Source organism: Petaurus breviceps, unplaced genomic scaffold (assembly GCF_028583685.1).
Source record: "Petaurus breviceps papuanus isolate PSGF00001 unplaced genomic scaffold, PetGlider_PUasm1.0 175, whole genome shotgun sequence".
Lineage (NCBI taxonomy): Eukaryota > Metazoa > Chordata > Mammalia > Diprotodontia > Petauridae > Petaurus > Petaurus breviceps.
The window spans coordinates 30,376,418-30,393,029 of record NW_027185764.1 but is presented as its reverse complement, the minus strand read 5'-3'; the positions used below and the strand labels follow the sequence as shown (position 1 = coordinate 30,393,029).

Here is a 16,612-nt window from a genome sequence, read left to right as displayed (position 1 = left end):
TCCCTTGGTGAAAAATTTTTTGGCCATGACAATCTAGGGTGCAAAGAAAAGTACAAAACAGGCCTCAGTCCTGGGCATCCCCCCTACTGTTTATTGTAATGATAGCAGCAGGAAAAAAAAGGACACAGAATACAAAGAATCACGTGTTTTTAGACTCTCATAAAAAAAGTTAAATTGGTTATTGGTATTTAAAATATGAGATGTGAGCTCCTTGACCAATGACTAAATAGGGAATGTACTAGCAGAGGAACTGAATCATATTAATCTTGATGTTCCCTGCTATAAATGAAGCCAGATGATAAAAAGGAAGTTGCTGCTAAATGGAAGGCTGGTTCACAGTTACTCCTTGGAGACGCCAATTAGGAAGTTGGCAGAGCTGGTTTTATCACGCATCCAAAGGCAACAAGAAACACTTCATGGGACATTTAGTCATCTCATGTTGCAGTACTCATGATAATTGTGTGCAGGAAGACAACTGTGAAAGCTATAGCTTATGTACAAAAATCTGTCACAAAGGAATAAGGACACAGGGAAATTCTATGAACTTGGTAAGACCCTAAAAATTAAATCAGAATCTACTTTAACATGAGGTTATTTGAATTCAACAAGGAAAACAGGTAAGAACAGTGCAAAATATGTTTAATAATAATTGTTTATGAATAAGAAATGAGAAGCCAAAGGCCCTCAGACTATACAAAATATTCATGATTTCTTTAAGAAAGGAATTGGTGAGGCATAGGACATGGTGAGCAACAAATAATGTAACAAAAAAATGAAACATTTTATTTTGACAGACAGAAAATAAATTATTTTAAATGTGAAATTCATTCATTCTCAAATCAGTTATCAATGTATAGTCAGAGCATCAACTTGTCAAAACAAAGATGAAGAAAATACAAAACTAGAAGGAAAGCAAGAAAAATATATAGTGTGCAACTAAAAACAACTTCAAACACATAAATTTCAATGTTATTGATGCCAAAATGGGAAATGGAGAGGGAATAAACGCTAATAGATCATTTCCTAAGGAAGTTTAACTGATGTAAATTAATTGTCTAACAAGGACAACAAAAGAATCTAGAAAGCACTCCAGCCAGCAACACTTGATCTCTTTGCTAAGCAGAGAAACATGGAAGCCAAGAACAACCCTGGTCTAGAACAGAACCTCTTTAGTAGATCTTACAGAGAAGGATGGCAGAAGATTATAAGTAGAACTGCTTCATAAAACAGTGAGAAGCAGAGGAGGAAAAACAAATTTATACACAGATAGCCTGGTGATTGACTCCAACTATGAAAAGTAATCTCAAAGTCAACAGGATAAAAATGGAGAAGGATTTAAAATAATTTTTAGGGGTGGCTAGGTGATACACTGAATAGAGCACTGGCCCTGGAGTCAGGAGGACCTGAGTTCAAATGCAGCCTCAGACACTTGAACACTTACTAGCTGCGTGACCTTGGGCAAGTCACTTAACCCCAATTGCCTTGCCTTACCCCCTCTAAAAAACGAAAAAGAAAAAAGAGAATACCAATAATTACTGCTCCACATGCCCACTTTCCCATCTCTAAAAAAAAAATTAGAACAATCTACATATACACCAAAATCATAAGAAAAGAACAGGCAAACTTTCACAAACAATATTTTACATCCATCTTCATCTTTATAGTCCAAGTGACTGAAAATTCTCAAGAATCAAGATCCCATTGTGCTTTATTGTAAATTAATTATTTGTTTTTTAAAAGCATGGTTTCCAAACCATCACCCTAAAGGTTTTCATTCAACAAGGTGTCTCCCATGCAAATGTCAAAATCACACAAGATTTCTTGAAGAATATAACAGGATTCTGATCCATGTACTCTGATCAGTTATATCTAACAAGGCATAAATTAGAAAAACACATGCTTTACAATGGGGCTTGTCATCATCCTGGAAGATAGCCAGAATAGAATCATAATCAAAGGATTCCCTATATGTGGTGGGGCCCTCCAGATGCTGTGTGTGTGTGTTATTTTGGTCCTTACCTGTGATTTCAGTGGGATGGTAAACTCCTGATAAGAAAAATTCCTCTACAATTTCATATTAGAAACTTTTATGTAATTTTTTTTTCTAATCAGTTTTAGAAAGTTGTCTGGGACTTACGTATTTTTACCTGGAGTCACATGACCAGGATGTGTCAATGACAGGACTTGAACCTGACTCTGAGGTCTGCTCCCTATCCACTGAACCAAGCCACACCTCAAATGTTCTTTTGTCATGGGTGATATTTTATTGATTGTTTCAGGTCCTGTGACAGAGACTCTGAAATAAGCTCCACAATTGCTCAAATCAGTCTACCTACCATACAGAAAGAACAACATTCATGAAGAATGTTTATTGGCCAATATGCCACTGGGTAGACAAATCAGAAAGCTGGTCCATAAGTGTATTGTGTGTTTACACACATACATATGTTTGCATGATATGTGACATGTATATATGCATGTGTATATGCATATATGTGTGTACATGTGTGTCTGTGTGCTTATGAATGTATGGTATTTTGGGGAGGGCATGGGAGTGGATATACAAGTACATTTGTTCAGTCGTTTTTGAGTCATGTCCAACTCTTTGTGACCTTATTTGGGGTTTTCTTGGCAAAGATATTGGAGTGGTTTTCCATTTCCTTCTCCAACTCATTTGACAAGTGAGGAAATTGAGGCAAATGGCGTTGTCATGTACACACACACACACACACAAAGATACTACATATAGATACATATATGTATCATGAGCAAACACTGCCTATAGTAATAATAATAATAACAGCTAGCATTTATACAGTACTTTAAGGTTAGCAAAGTACCTCACAAAAAATTATTTCATTTCATCCTCACAACAATGCTATTATTATCCTCCTTTTACAGAGGAAGAAATGGAGGCAAGAGGTTAGATGACTTGCCCAGGGTCATTTAGCTAGTAAGTGTCTGAGGCAGGATTAGAACAAATAGACATTGATTTGAACAGGAAGAGGTGAGCAGGCTGAATTATCTTTGGGAAACTACATAATACTTTTAATGACCCTAAGATCAATAGTCTCCTGGCATTGTTTTGGCCACAAGTCATGAAAAACCAGTCTCCAAAGAAATGAAATTGAGTGTCAATCAAAGGGCAATGGAGTGTTGGGTGTGAGCAGCCCGGAAAACATAAGAAACCAAGAATTGCACTTGAAAAACAGTGTAAAGGGTGTCATTAGAAAAATGTATACTCCGAAGAAATGAAGGAGCTGGTCATGTAGAGAACTTGAGGAATAACCAACAGAGAGTTCACATGCTTCATTGGAATTCATGCAATTGTCAAGAAAACTTAAGGGTTCCCAACACATTAGGTAGCCCTCCATTTGGGGAAATTCATTTAATATTTTACAATATTTACATATTTCACATAAATAAATGAGTAATTTCAGGATAGAGAATTATGACATGTAAAGGGTGTCCCAAAGGGTGTCCCAAAAGTCTCAGTGTTGTTTTAAGCTATTAAAGGTTGCTACAAACATTAAATTCTATTACAGAGGACTCTAACTTAGCATCCAAATCCTTTATTATAATAGAATTTTGTTGTAATACTTATTGAATCATAAATGTAAGAGTTTTAGAGCTGGTCAAGATCTTAAAGGTCATCTTATTCAAACTTCTCATTTTACAGATGAAGAAACAGAGGCCTAGAGAGGTTAAATAATTAGCCAAAGATAATAAGGGGCAGAGTTAAGATTTGAACTCAGAACTTCTGATTCTAATTCCAAGAATCTTCACTCTGCACCATGTTGCCTCCCTATTGCTTGAAATAAGCAGACTGCTGGCTGTTTGAAATTTTTTTTGTTACACAAGGATTTTTGTTGTAATGATAATTTGTGATATGGGATTTGACCTTTATTATAAAATCACATTGTCATTCATCCTAAATTTTAAAGATATTCAATTCTTCTAACCTCAATATTAGATTTCAAGAAATAAATAATTAAATTCACCATTGGGTTTTTTGGTCTCCCAGTATATCAAATAATTATATGCTGACAAGATCAGGAATATGTGTGGTTCTGGCAAAAATCATAAAACATAGCTTTCACTAATGGATTTCTTCTAAATGCATAGCTGTTCATAATTTTCACTAAATCAATATTTATAACAAAGAATCCTCCAAAAAATGTTTTTACTCACTTGCATTTTCAGACTTAAGCCTTTTAAGTTCTTCTGTTCTTAATTTCAAAGTTTCCTTAAGGATTGAATTTTCACAGTATATTCTAAAGGAAAAAAAATTTGTCTTATAAATTATGACTGATGATGCCATTCTTTTAACTGAGTTAAAATACTGTCATCATGATCATTAGAATACAAAAACTAGTTTTTCTTATTTTTAAATAGTACATAATTTCTAAATTATGAGCAACACAGATAAAGACGATTTAATGAAATGTGGTCATTTTAAAGTGTTCCCTTTCCTCTGAACTTATGTAAATTGCTTTATTCAAGTAATAATTCTCTGCAGAAGCATTTCTGAGTTTCCCATACAGACCCATTTTATACTTTTTGCTGTGGTTTCAATTCAATCTAATAGGCATTTGCACATCAATCATATGCCTAGCACTATCTTAAAAGAAGTACACAGATAAGGAACATCATCTTATTTCTTTTTTTTTCTTTTAAGAGATAATAATAATAGCTAGAATTTAAATAATGTTTTGTAAAAACATTATTTTATATAAAATAATTTATTATTTTATTATTTTTATTTTATTTATTATTAATTAAAATATTATAAAAAACAACAACAATCTTGTGAGGTAGGTGCTATTATTATCCCCATTTTACAAATGAGGAAATTGAGGAGAGAGGGCAAGTGACCTGCCCAACATCACATAGCTGGTAAGTGTGAAAGGCAGTATTCAAACTCATGTCTTCATAACTCCAAGACTAGCACTTTATACTAGGTAAATATCCTAGTGAATCACCTCTAATTGAAAAAAAAGTTGGAATACTCATTCCAAGGTTTCTTGGGTTACTGAGAACCATTTATTTAAAGAAAGGGAGGTTGAAAACTATCTTTATATATAATCAGAAAAAATAAAATACTCTTAAGTGGGGAAAAAAGGCATGGAGGAAAAAAGCTGAAGGACAAAGAGGTTTTAAATTTCATTAGATCATTAAAAACTTATAGAACTTATAACTTAAAATAGATATCAAAATAGTGGTTTAGTCATACAAAAATTCTAGGTGCTCGCTTCAGTATTGTCCTACCATCTTCAGTCCAACAGTCTTTACTATTGCTTAAGAAATTTTAGCAATTCAGTAAAACATGCTCCCTCTACCAATACAAAGCAAATTAATACACTTTCCACTATTAACTCAGCACATAGTTATCAGACATGAGTTAGGTATGTCAATTTCATGGTTTCCCAGACAGGGCCTGCCTATACTGCCCAAAACAAGGAAATAGGCAGGTAGATAGATAAGCAATCAAATGAGTGAATTTATTAATACTTTGACAACACCCCTACCATTATGAGAGCATATTTAACAAAGATGCTGTGTGTTAGTGAAAGAAAAAAAGGAGAAAAATTTATTACTTAGAAAAAGTACTTTCATAGAAGTAAAATTTAAATATGAAAAAATACTAACATGATGGGAAACATGGAATTAGTGGTAAGAGAGCACATAATTTTTACTCAGCCATGTTTAGGATTAAAATATGAAAGGGAAGACATAGTTAAATTATACTCATTTTGAAGATTTATTTGATTTGAAAAGAAAAAAAATGTACTACTACCACATACAAACCTGTCATATTTTTGGGCCCAAGATTCTTCTACAGTTTTAAATCTATCATGATCAAATTCAATTTCCCACTGCAGGGCATTTATTTCCTATATAAAGAAAAAAAAATACATGTCTCATGACAGTGAATGACTGACTAATCAAAAACCCATTCTAATCTAATGGAAATAACTAGTTAAACAGTTGATTACAAGATAAATATTCACAGTATTACTGAGACATCTTGTTAGTCACAATTATACCTTTAAAGTTGACACATAAAACATTCCTCTCAGTAATTTCTCACATAAATATACACTTGCCAGGTAGTTTGTACCATATGAACTCCAGGGATGAGCATATGGAGTTGCTGACAGTCACTTTCATATGTTTTGCTTTTTTACCTCTTGATTTCAATGACAATACAACCTCTCTAGCACAGAGGTGGAGAACAAATCCAGTAAAAGTACAAAACTCCTGGACTGTGTCACCTAATTGTCAAGTCAGTCCTAAAGATAGCAACCAAGTTACTTACACCAGATTTTCACCAAATACCAGTTTAATTTCAAATCTAGTCATGTTAATCTAGAAGAATATATTAGACAAATAGACAAATAAATATAATACAAGTCAGAATACAGTAAGCTCCATTAAAACAATTATTCAGCAAAATGCAAAACTGGGAAAGAGAAAGGAACAAGAAATAGGAAAATGAAGGCCTTATAACCTGGGCCCTCAAAAACTGAAAGTAATAAATGTAGACTTTAGTTTGAAAGTTATCTGCATCATACAGATCTACTCTGAAAGCTGCTCTTACCTTTTCCAAAGATTTCTTCTGTTCTTCTGATTTTTGAAGTATTTCTTTGGTATGGCTAGTAGCTTTACCAAATATTGCCTAACCAAAACAAAGTTTAAATATATTCATTTAAAGCTCACCAGTAATCATTCTTATATGTATAGTGAAGGTTTTTTTGTTTAATTATCATAGTATAGAAGAGAATATAAATTTGACTTAAAAGTAAAATAGAAAATTAAATAATGGTTAATGCTGAAACAACTGAAATAATAAATTATAAAACAGCTCTGGCACCATATTCTATAATATACTGTTTTAATACTAACTTAGAAATTTGCTAATTTGGGGCAAAGGCTAAAGGGCACATTAGACAACTCTCAAATGTCTATGTGACAAAGATCTTTTCTAGTAAAATATATTTCATCTTCAATAGCTAAAAAGAGAAGTATTATATCATCTATCATCAACATAGTGACTTAGCTAGGAATTTTGAGCTCCCAACCAAAAATTTCTGGATGGCCTCCCTACTACTTCTACCATGTTAAAAAAAACTTCCATCTAAACAGAAGGAAGTCCAGAAGAGAAAAATCACAAACAGGAGAACTTTGAAAGATACAGAATGAATTTATCATATATTTTATAGCCACATAGCATACAATTAAAAAGGAAAGCAAATTGTACATAAAAGAGATCCTAGTTTCACCTACAAGCCACTTTTTTCTGTTCTACTATGTATATGAAAATGCTTATTTTATTTAGTTTGTTCAAAATAAAAAGAAACTAATTTTTAAAGAACAAAATAACCTCCCACTTCCATATCAAATTCTGTATCTCATTCTATTAGCAGTTCCTTAAAGGAAAACAAAAGACCAAAGTTCATTTGGGAGAAAGAAGATTTCTATAAATTCATATCATTAATAGCTGAATAATTTTATACTTAGTCAACTTGTAGTGATTGAGAATGATGCAGCTGAGGAGGTGAATAAATCAAAAGCTTTAAAAAAAAAAAATAACCGGTCAGCAAAAAGCAGAGACAGGATTAAAAAAATCTAGATTCTTGGTCAACATTAAAAATTGGAACCCATACCACTTAAAGATATATGTACATGGTTACAACTATTTTTTTCATCAGTTTTTTTTTTTTTACCATGCTTTGGAGAATTTTCAGTGCTTCCCTTTTCCCCTCAAGTTGTCTTTGTGATGCTTCAAGCTCAATTCGTAGAACCTCTACTTCCTAAACAAGGAAAAGTGCAGAAAAAGTAAAGCTAGGCTTCCTTCCCTCCTCCAGACTCCCATCTGTAAAACATAAATTCAATTACCTTATATTTATTTATTACCTCAGAGCAGTGTGTTGAATAAATAAATGACCTATAGGTTAAAAATGGAATGTCCCATTGCAAATCAAATAATCAACATGATTAGAATTTTGAAGACTTTGCTCTTGCTTCATTAGATCATTTCAGGGCATTCCAGGGCAGACAAAACTCAGTAATTACTTAACATTAATGTACAAAGTTACAAACACAGCTTCATACCTACTTGCTCACATTCAATCTTCTCACTCCAAACCTCCCTCTCAGCAGAAGTCAGCTCTTGTGAAAAGGCTCATTTCCATCCTACCGAACTACTCTTTGCTCTTCTGTATTCAAGGGCAGGCTACTCAATACTACACATTCAAGGAAAGCAAGGAGACTGGAGGAAAGAGGGGAGGGACATATGCATGGCTATAATCTCAAAAGAGAGACCTATGGAAGAGGAAGTTTGAAGGGTTCATTCATTATCCATAATTCCTTTGAGAGACAATGGGAGTGAAGATGAAGGGCAATGACTCAGCTTGAAAAAAGGAACATGCTGTGACTTAGCGACAAATAGAAAATTTAAACATTTGTCTTCCATATAACTTTAATATTACTTAAAGCTCTATTTTGGATTCAAGTACAGTTTTCACATTAGCAAAGATCAAAGAACCTACCTGCAAAACATCATGAAGCTGTCGCCTTAATTCTTCATTTGATAATTCTGAATCAGTAAAATCTATGGAATTAAATGCATTAATTTAGTACTTCTAACATTTAAGTAGATAAATATACCCTTTTTCTTATATACAAAATTAATTTACAACTTCAGTCACTTCTTCCCTTTCTGAAACTGTACTCCATTTTGTATAGAATTTCTAAAGATTAGCCGTATGTGAATAAAAGTGAGGTAAGAATCACACAGTTCTTATTTTTGTTAACAAGACAATGACATAGAAAAACACAAATGATCAATCTTCAAGCGAGCATTTAAGAAGGAGAAATTGTTAAAGTATCTTGAGGGAGGGGGAGACCAGGTGGCTCAGCAAGTAAGAGCACCGGCTCCAGTGTCAGGATGACCTGGATTGAATCCTGGGCTCAGATACTCAGCACCACACCCAGAAATAATTGGCGGTGTAACCTTGAGCAAGTCACTTAACCCCAATTGCTTAAAAAAAAAAAAAGTATCTTGAGAGAGGTTAAATAAAAAGAGGGTATTGCCATTGGTAACAAATTACTAATATTGCTTTTTTCTTCATTGCTACTTTGAACATTAACCAATTTACATCATGGTTTTTAACCTGAGATTCTATGAAGATATTATTTCTTTCTTTCTTTTCTCTTTTTTTTTTTTACATATCATCACTATTTCTCAATAACCACCTCCCATTAGAATTCTCCCTTTTAAGTAAGGAGTACCATGGACTAGTAAAAAATACAGTTCACCATAGCTAACCACAAGAAACGAAGGGCAAAATGTCTGCTTATGCCTTTTTTGTGCAAACTTGCCAGGAAGAGCATAAGAAGAAGAATCCAGAGGTTCCTGTTAACTTTGCAGAGTTTTCTAAAAAGTGTTCTGAGAGGTAGAAGACTATGTTGGGGAATAAGAAATCCAAGTCTGACAAGATGGCCAAAGTTGACAAGGCACTATATGATATAGAAATGAAAGACCATGGACCAGTGAAGGGTGGCAAAAAAAAAGAAGGATCCTAATGTACCTAAACAGCCACTGTCTGGCTTCTTTATGTTCTGTTCAGAATTTTGTCCCCAAGATCAAGTCTACAAACCCTGGCATATCTACTGGGGATGTGGCAAAGAAGCTTGGCGAAATATGGAACAATCTGAGTGACAATAAAAAGCAACCTTATAAGGGGCAGCTAGGTGGTGCAGTGAATAGATCACCAGCCCTGGAGTCAGGAGGACCTGAGTTCAAATGCGGCCTCAGACACTTAACACAAAAACTAGCCATGTGACCTCGGGCAAGTCACTTAACCCCAATTGCACTTAACCTCCAAAAAGAAAAAAAAAAGCCACCTTATAATTATAAGGCAGCCAAACTGAAGGAGAAATACGAGGATGTCGCAGATTAGAAATCAAAAGAGAAGTTTGATGGGGGAAAAGGGGAGGCTAAAGCTGCCCAGAAAAAGTTAGAGGAGGAAGATGAGGAGGATGAAGAAGATGATGAATGAAACTGTACCATATTCTGTCTCCATGTGAATACCACAGAGTAGGGGAAACACCTTTAAACATGGTGTCGATTGCCCTCATTAGGCTTAATTGGCTTATGATCACATAGCTTCTCAAAAGTGCTTTTAGATAGACATTGTAACTGATTTACATGAAGTGGCTATGGCTATCTCCGAGCACCCAGAAACTGTATCAAAGTTGTACATAATTCCAAACATTTTTTAAAATGAAAAGGCATTCATTCTCGTGTTCTCCTCACTCTGTGCACTTTTGTTGTTGGTGTAAAACAAAAGCATTTACAAATGTTTTAAGGCATTTTTTAAAATTTGTAAGGTGGTATTTAACCATATGGTTATTGACTAGAAAATTCTGGGTTATAAATTATACATATCTATAGTTTGTAAAAACAACAAAAAACCCCACAACCCTAGACAGATTCTTGGGGTACAGGCTTGGAGGGGGCATGAGGCTCATCTGCCTTTCCTAGACGGCTGCAACCCAAAGCCTATACTGTGAGGGTAGATTGCAGATACACTGCAGTGGGTGTCCATTTAGTTTAAAAGTTGTCTTTTTGTTTATATAGTGAAATAGCACCCAGCTTCCATTCTTAGGTGTCACAGGGAGGGAGGGGGAGGTCAGTTGGCATGAGAAAAGTGTCTGGATTTTTGGTTTTCTTTTTAGTTGAAGTGCAGTAGTTTTAAATTGAAACTGTGGAGTTCTGCCTTGTAGCAGTCAAACAGAAAGCCAGGGCAGTGATGCATGGGGGAAAAAAAAAACAACAAAGTTTGTTCTTAAACATAATTTGGAATCTTTGGGGGTTTGTTTGTTTTTGTATGTTTAGAATGCTGAAATGTCTTTGAAGCAAAATAAACATTATTACATTAAAAAAAAAAGTATCATTAAAGCAAAACAGATTCATGACCCTGTCTAACTACAGAAAAATTTCCTAGCAGTAGCTCACCTCTTCTCTCAGTCTCTTCCCAACAAGATCGGTCATTGCATTTCAGTTTTTATTTTTTACTGTTATTTTCCTTTATCTCACCGTGTTCATTTTTGCCCTTACTCTTCTTAGTTCTTCTTACGTTTTTGGCTTTATTATTCTCAGTTACTCTTACTTTTCTCTATATAAAATTCATAGATCTTTACATGTTTTTTGAATATCTTCATATGTCATTTCTTTCAGTATAAAACTATCCCATTATATTTGTAGCCCACAGTTCATTCACCCAGACATTCCTCAAATAATCCACTTTGTTTCATTTTATGCTACTCAAAAAGCACTGCTATGAGTATTTGGGAACTTTATACAATACTTTTCTGTTTTTTACTTCCTCAGGTACATGCCTAGCAATGGCATTCCTGAGTCAAAGGGCGTAAACAATTTGTTCCAAATTGTTTCCCAGAGTGATTGTAGCAATTCATAGCTCCATCAACACAAGTGGATTGGTTTGCCTGTCTCTCCACTGTTGACTTTTTCCATCTTTTTATCATCTTTACTGTGGGATGAAATCTGAGTTGTTAAAGTTTGCATCTCTCTCATTATTAGTGATTTATAACATTTTTTCACATGCGTCATTTGCATGACTTCTGAAAACTTCATAATCTTTGATCATTTGCGATAGGATTTCAAGAATGGATTAACCCAACAGAATATCTCAAAGTCACAGTGGCAGAGCTGATGGGTCACAAGTTTAAAAATGACAGTGCTGTCACACTAATCATAGAATTTAGAGCTAGAAAAAACCTTAAAGAAATAGCATCTAATCCAAGTCCTCAGATTTACATCTCTGGCAAAAGACAAATAAATGGTTCTAAAAGAAACATTATTATTAGAATATTAGAGGTTGGTATAGAAAGGGACATAAGAACTTAACCATATCAACTGTCCATTCTACACATGGAGAAACTAGGGCCAAATAGTTGGTCCTAGGAGCAGCTAGGTGGCAGTGGGTAGAGTACTAGACCTGAAATCAGGAAGGTTCATCTTCCTGAGTTCAAATCTGACCTCAGAACGTAATAGCTGTATGACCCTGGGTAAGTCTCTTAACCCTGTTTGCTTCAGTTTCCTCATCTGTAAAATGAGCTGAAGAAGGAAATGGCAAACCACTCTAGTATCTTTGCCAAGAAAACCCCAGATGGGGTCATGAAGAGTCAGACAGGACTGAAATGACTCAATGACAACAAGGGCCAAATAAGTTATTTAATTTGCCTAAAGTCACATACATAGCATCCTCATCAGAAGTACTACGTAAATGTGAGTTATCATTATTAGTGTGAGATCTCTTTATATTATCTAGAAAATTCATACTTCAGTGCTTTGTTTAGCATGGAGGTGATTCTGGGACATAGAAAGCTAGTCAGTAAAATATAAGCCTTAGTTGATTTTACACCAGAGAGCCTGAGTTCTACACACGATGACAAGTCTAGCTAAGTAGTAGGATCATCCCCAATAGGTTGTCCAGAAGATGAAATTTTTAGCCACAGTGACCCAAGAAAGATAACAATGAGTCTCAGTTCTGTGACATCCACTTCTCCTTCCAAGCTGACTATTGTGAAGTGGCAGAAAAAAAGAGCAAAGGATTCCATATTAGATAAGTGGCCAAAGGATATGAAAAACTCTCCAAAAAAAAAAAAAGAGAGAGAGAGAGAGAGAGAGAGAAATGCAAATGATCAACGCCATGGTGTAATAGTAATGGAATATAAAGATCCCCCTGTATTGGCTTGGTTTTTGGTTTGATTGTGTTAAAACCCAGAGCTTGTTAATCCCACTTGTGGGATGGATTTATTGATGTGAAAAGAGAGGGCTGAACTGAGAGGAGCTGGTGACAGTAGATTTGGAGAGACACAAGAGAGAGGCAGATGAACTTTTTGAAAGCAGCACCCTTTTGGAAGCAGAGAGAGACTGAGAGGATTGCTGAGGGCCACTTTGAATTGCCCAGGACTTTTGAGAGCTGCCACCCAGAGCTGCCTAGGACTGAGGAGACATGGCTGTTATGCTGGTACTTTGTCTGTCTGTTTTGATGTTGTTTTGCCAGATTTGTCCACTGGTGAAGGACAGTGCTGTTGTTGCAGAAGTTTTGGAACCTGGCTGTTGGTTCAGAAGCCCTGAAGAAGGATTTTCTTGTTGTATGTTTACAGAAATCCTGGAAGAGGGTTTTGCTAATGTTTTCAGGGGTCCTAGGACTGTTCTGCAGACAGAGAATGAATTAATGAAGAGACTGGCAATGTATCTTGTGACCTCGCTAAGCTTTGTCTCCCCAGGAACAAAGATTGCTGAGAACTTGCCTTGTGTCGAGATGAAGAAAAGACCTCCATTTGGGTATTAAATGCTGTGCTAAAGCTTGTTGTAACTCTGGGGTAGATTCAATTGTGATCCAGGGGTGGGGAACTTTTGACCTTTTTGTGCTCTGTGATTGAACAAATGAATGTACTTTACTTATGATTGGAAACTAATCTCCATTTGAGAAGAGGGGCTTTGTGATGGACTAAATGAAGGTACAGCCTAGGGGTGGAGTAGTATTTAGAACAGGGACTTGTAATTGATTAAATGAATGTAATGTCCTGGGGTGGGGTAGTACTTGATTAAATCAGGTAGTACTTGGAGATTATTGAATCACACTTAGTAAATGCTATATTTTGAATGATGCCATATTTTGATCTTCTCTGTTCTTAATTTTTTACTGAATAAAATGGAGAGCACCTATGCTGGTATTTTGAACCTTGGGAAGTTGCCTTTGCTTGGCATTACATTACACATATTTTTTTTAAATGCTCTGATTCATTAGTAATAAGAGGAATGCAAATTAAAACAACTCTGAGGTTTCTCTTCACAATAATCAAACTGACAAAGATGATATTTAAAAAAGGGCATAGTCAATTTTGGAAGTACAATGCTGTGAGAAGACAGGTACACTTATACACAGTTAGGGGATGGAGATATGAATTGGTTGAGGAACCCTTTAGAACAGTTTATAAGTATGTGATCAAAGTGAATGAGTTGTTCATGCCCACAATTCCAATAATATATATCACCACTGGTACATACTGCAAAACCAAGACAGAAGGAAGGAAGGAAGGGGGAAGGAAGAGACATATGCACAAGCAAATAAATATATATGTATACATGTATAAATATGTGTTTATGTATATCAGATATATATACACACATACATACATACACACACATATACACAAAGAATATTTCAAGAGGAAAATGGAGCTAACAACAAGGAAGATCATGAGGAAAGGTCTCCTGTATGAGATAGTGCCCAGTTGGGTTCTGAAAGAAGCTAGAGATGTTATGAGGCAGAAGGGGCACATTCCATATATGAGAGACAAATAGGTAGGAAATATGGAGGGATTTAAGTAAAAGGTTGCAACAAATAAAATGGTCTTTGTGGTTCATATTTTACCCAAGAAGCAAGAGGGAGTTCTTGAAGATTTTGAAGATTGAAGAATGAAGTGTGAAATGAGCAGGGTGTGAAATGTTTTAGGTCTATTAATTTAGCAGCCATGTAGAAGCTGTATTGGAAAGGAGAAAGACTGGAGATGGGATGACCTCTGGTGGTAGAGATAGGAGTCTCACCAGTCCAGGTGAGATGATGAAGGCATGAACTGGGGTAGAGACTGTGATCAAGAAGAGAAGGAATGGGGTGGCTAGGTTGGCACAGTGAGTAAGAGCGCTGGCCCCAGAGTTGGGAGGACCCGAGATCGTTTCCAGCCTCAGATACTTAACTCCCACACACACACACAAAAATGGCCATGTAACCTTGAGAAAGTTACTTACCCCAATTGCTTAATAAAAAAAAAGAGAAGGAATGAATGTAATGCATGTTATGGAGTTATAATTATCACAGTTTCATTGAGTGGATGCAGGAGTTGAGGGACTGGGAAAAGTCAAGGATAACTCCAAGATTGTGAGCCAAGGTAACTGAAGTGATGGTGGTGCTCTCAACTGAAGTTTGGAGGAGGGAAGGATTTAGGAGTAGGAATACTCAAAGAAATTAATTCAGGATATTCACTGGTAGGTCAAATACTGAAGCTGAAGCTTAAATATTTTGACCATATCATGAGAATGTGGGACTCATCTGAAAAGACCCTGATGGACAAAAGGAGAAGGGCATGGGAGAGGATGAGATGAATAGATAGTATCATGGAAACAATACATGAATTTGGACAGTCTTCAAGAGATAATAGAGAATGGAAGGGTGTGGCGTGCGGTGGTCCATGGGGTTACAAAGAGTCGGACACAACTGAACAAAAGCAAAAACAAATTAATGAGTTCCATTTGGGGCCTGTTCAGTTTTAGGTCCCTATTGGACATCTAGGTGAAGATGTCTATGAGGCATTTAAGGCAGGGAGGGCTGTAGTTAGGAGGGAGATATAAATTTGGAAGTCATCTGCATATAGATGATCATTTAACAGAAGAGCTGATAGGTATATCAAAGAAGAGATCCCATTTATACCAAAATATTTAAGGCAGCACTTTTGTGGTAGCAAAAACAAAAACAACAATTGGGGGGGCAGGGAAAGTGAGTGCTCATACCAACAATTCAATAAAGTAGTCAGAAGAAGAGAATTTCTAAAGTTACAACTGAGTACTCAAATCAAAGTGTTAAGAAGATTTTTTTTTTGCTTTTTGGAGGGGGAGGGCAAGGCAATTGGGGTTAAGTGACTTGCCCAAGGTCACAATGCTAGTCAGTGGTAAGTGTCTGAGGCCACATTTGAACTCAGGTCCTCCTGATTCCAGGGCCAGTGCTCTATTCACTGTGCCACCTAGCCATTCCATGCTAGAAAGATTTTAATTTGCTATAATTATTCAGAATAAGGAAGAGGGAAAAATGAGAAATTTTGTCTTACCAGTACTATTTTGTTGTTTACACCTTGCAAATCCATGCTTTTTGGAAAATGTGCCATGTGAATTATGATGCTTGCAATAACGAAAAATGGTACTGCTGCTTTCTTTCCCCTTTTCTGGAGATGAAGGAAAGGATCCTTTTCTGGAATCAGATGCATTTGAATCTTCTATTTCATAAATACCACCAGGTTTTCTGCCAAGTCCATTTCCTAGATCTCCATCTGTCATGTCATCTTCCTCTCCAAAGGTTTCCTCCTCCAGTTTCAGGGGCAATTCAATCACCACACTCATTAGTCAAATGTGCTTTTAATATACAGAGGAACGCGCTTATCTAAAGATAAGAGAAATAGTCATAATACTTGAATTTAATTGAAAAGGTCAAATTTGGGGGGAAATGAATGGAAAGTTCCTAGTACTCTAAACAACTGCCTAAATATGCTGTCAATGCACAAATACCAACAACAAACTTCATTGCAGACAAAGGAACTTTAAAAATCACATGACTACCATACTGATTTTAGTAACTAAAATGTGAAATAAAAATCCTAAGCATTCCTGATTCCAAGCTGTTGAAAATTTGAGAGTAATTGCTTCCTCTGAATTCAACATCCTACTGATGAGACAAACAAACCCGGTCCCATCTAGCAGAGAGGGCATTAATAGTTTTTCAAAAGTATAATAAAATAAAATAGT

The 16,612-nt window shown here is 35.6% G+C and overlaps 1 protein-coding gene across 3 annotated transcripts in view; it reads right to left on the bottom strand.

The window, feature by feature from the left end:
• The window catches only part of CCDC125 (coiled-coil domain containing 125), a 53,665-nt gene that overhangs the window by 23,763 nt on the left and 13,290 nt on the right, over window positions 1-16,612 (bottom strand). For all 3 annotated transcript variants that reach the window (XM_069085014.1, XM_069085016.1, XM_069085015.1), the window contains exons 2-7: window positions 15,922-16,250; window positions 8,553-8,614; window positions 7,728-7,814; window positions 6,602-6,679; window positions 5,809-5,894; window positions 4,192-4,274 (exon numbers count right to left, since the gene is read on the bottom strand). In XM_069085014.1, the coding sequence (XP_068941115.1) occupies window positions 4,192-4,274; window positions 5,809-5,894; window positions 6,602-6,679; window positions 7,728-7,814; window positions 8,553-8,614; window positions 15,922-16,210 (685 nt within the window). In that variant the 5' untranslated portion in view covers window positions 16,211-16,250. The remainder of the gene's footprint in view (window positions 1-4,191; window positions 4,275-5,808; window positions 5,895-6,601; window positions 6,680-7,727; window positions 7,815-8,552; window positions 8,615-15,921; window positions 16,251-16,612) is intronic.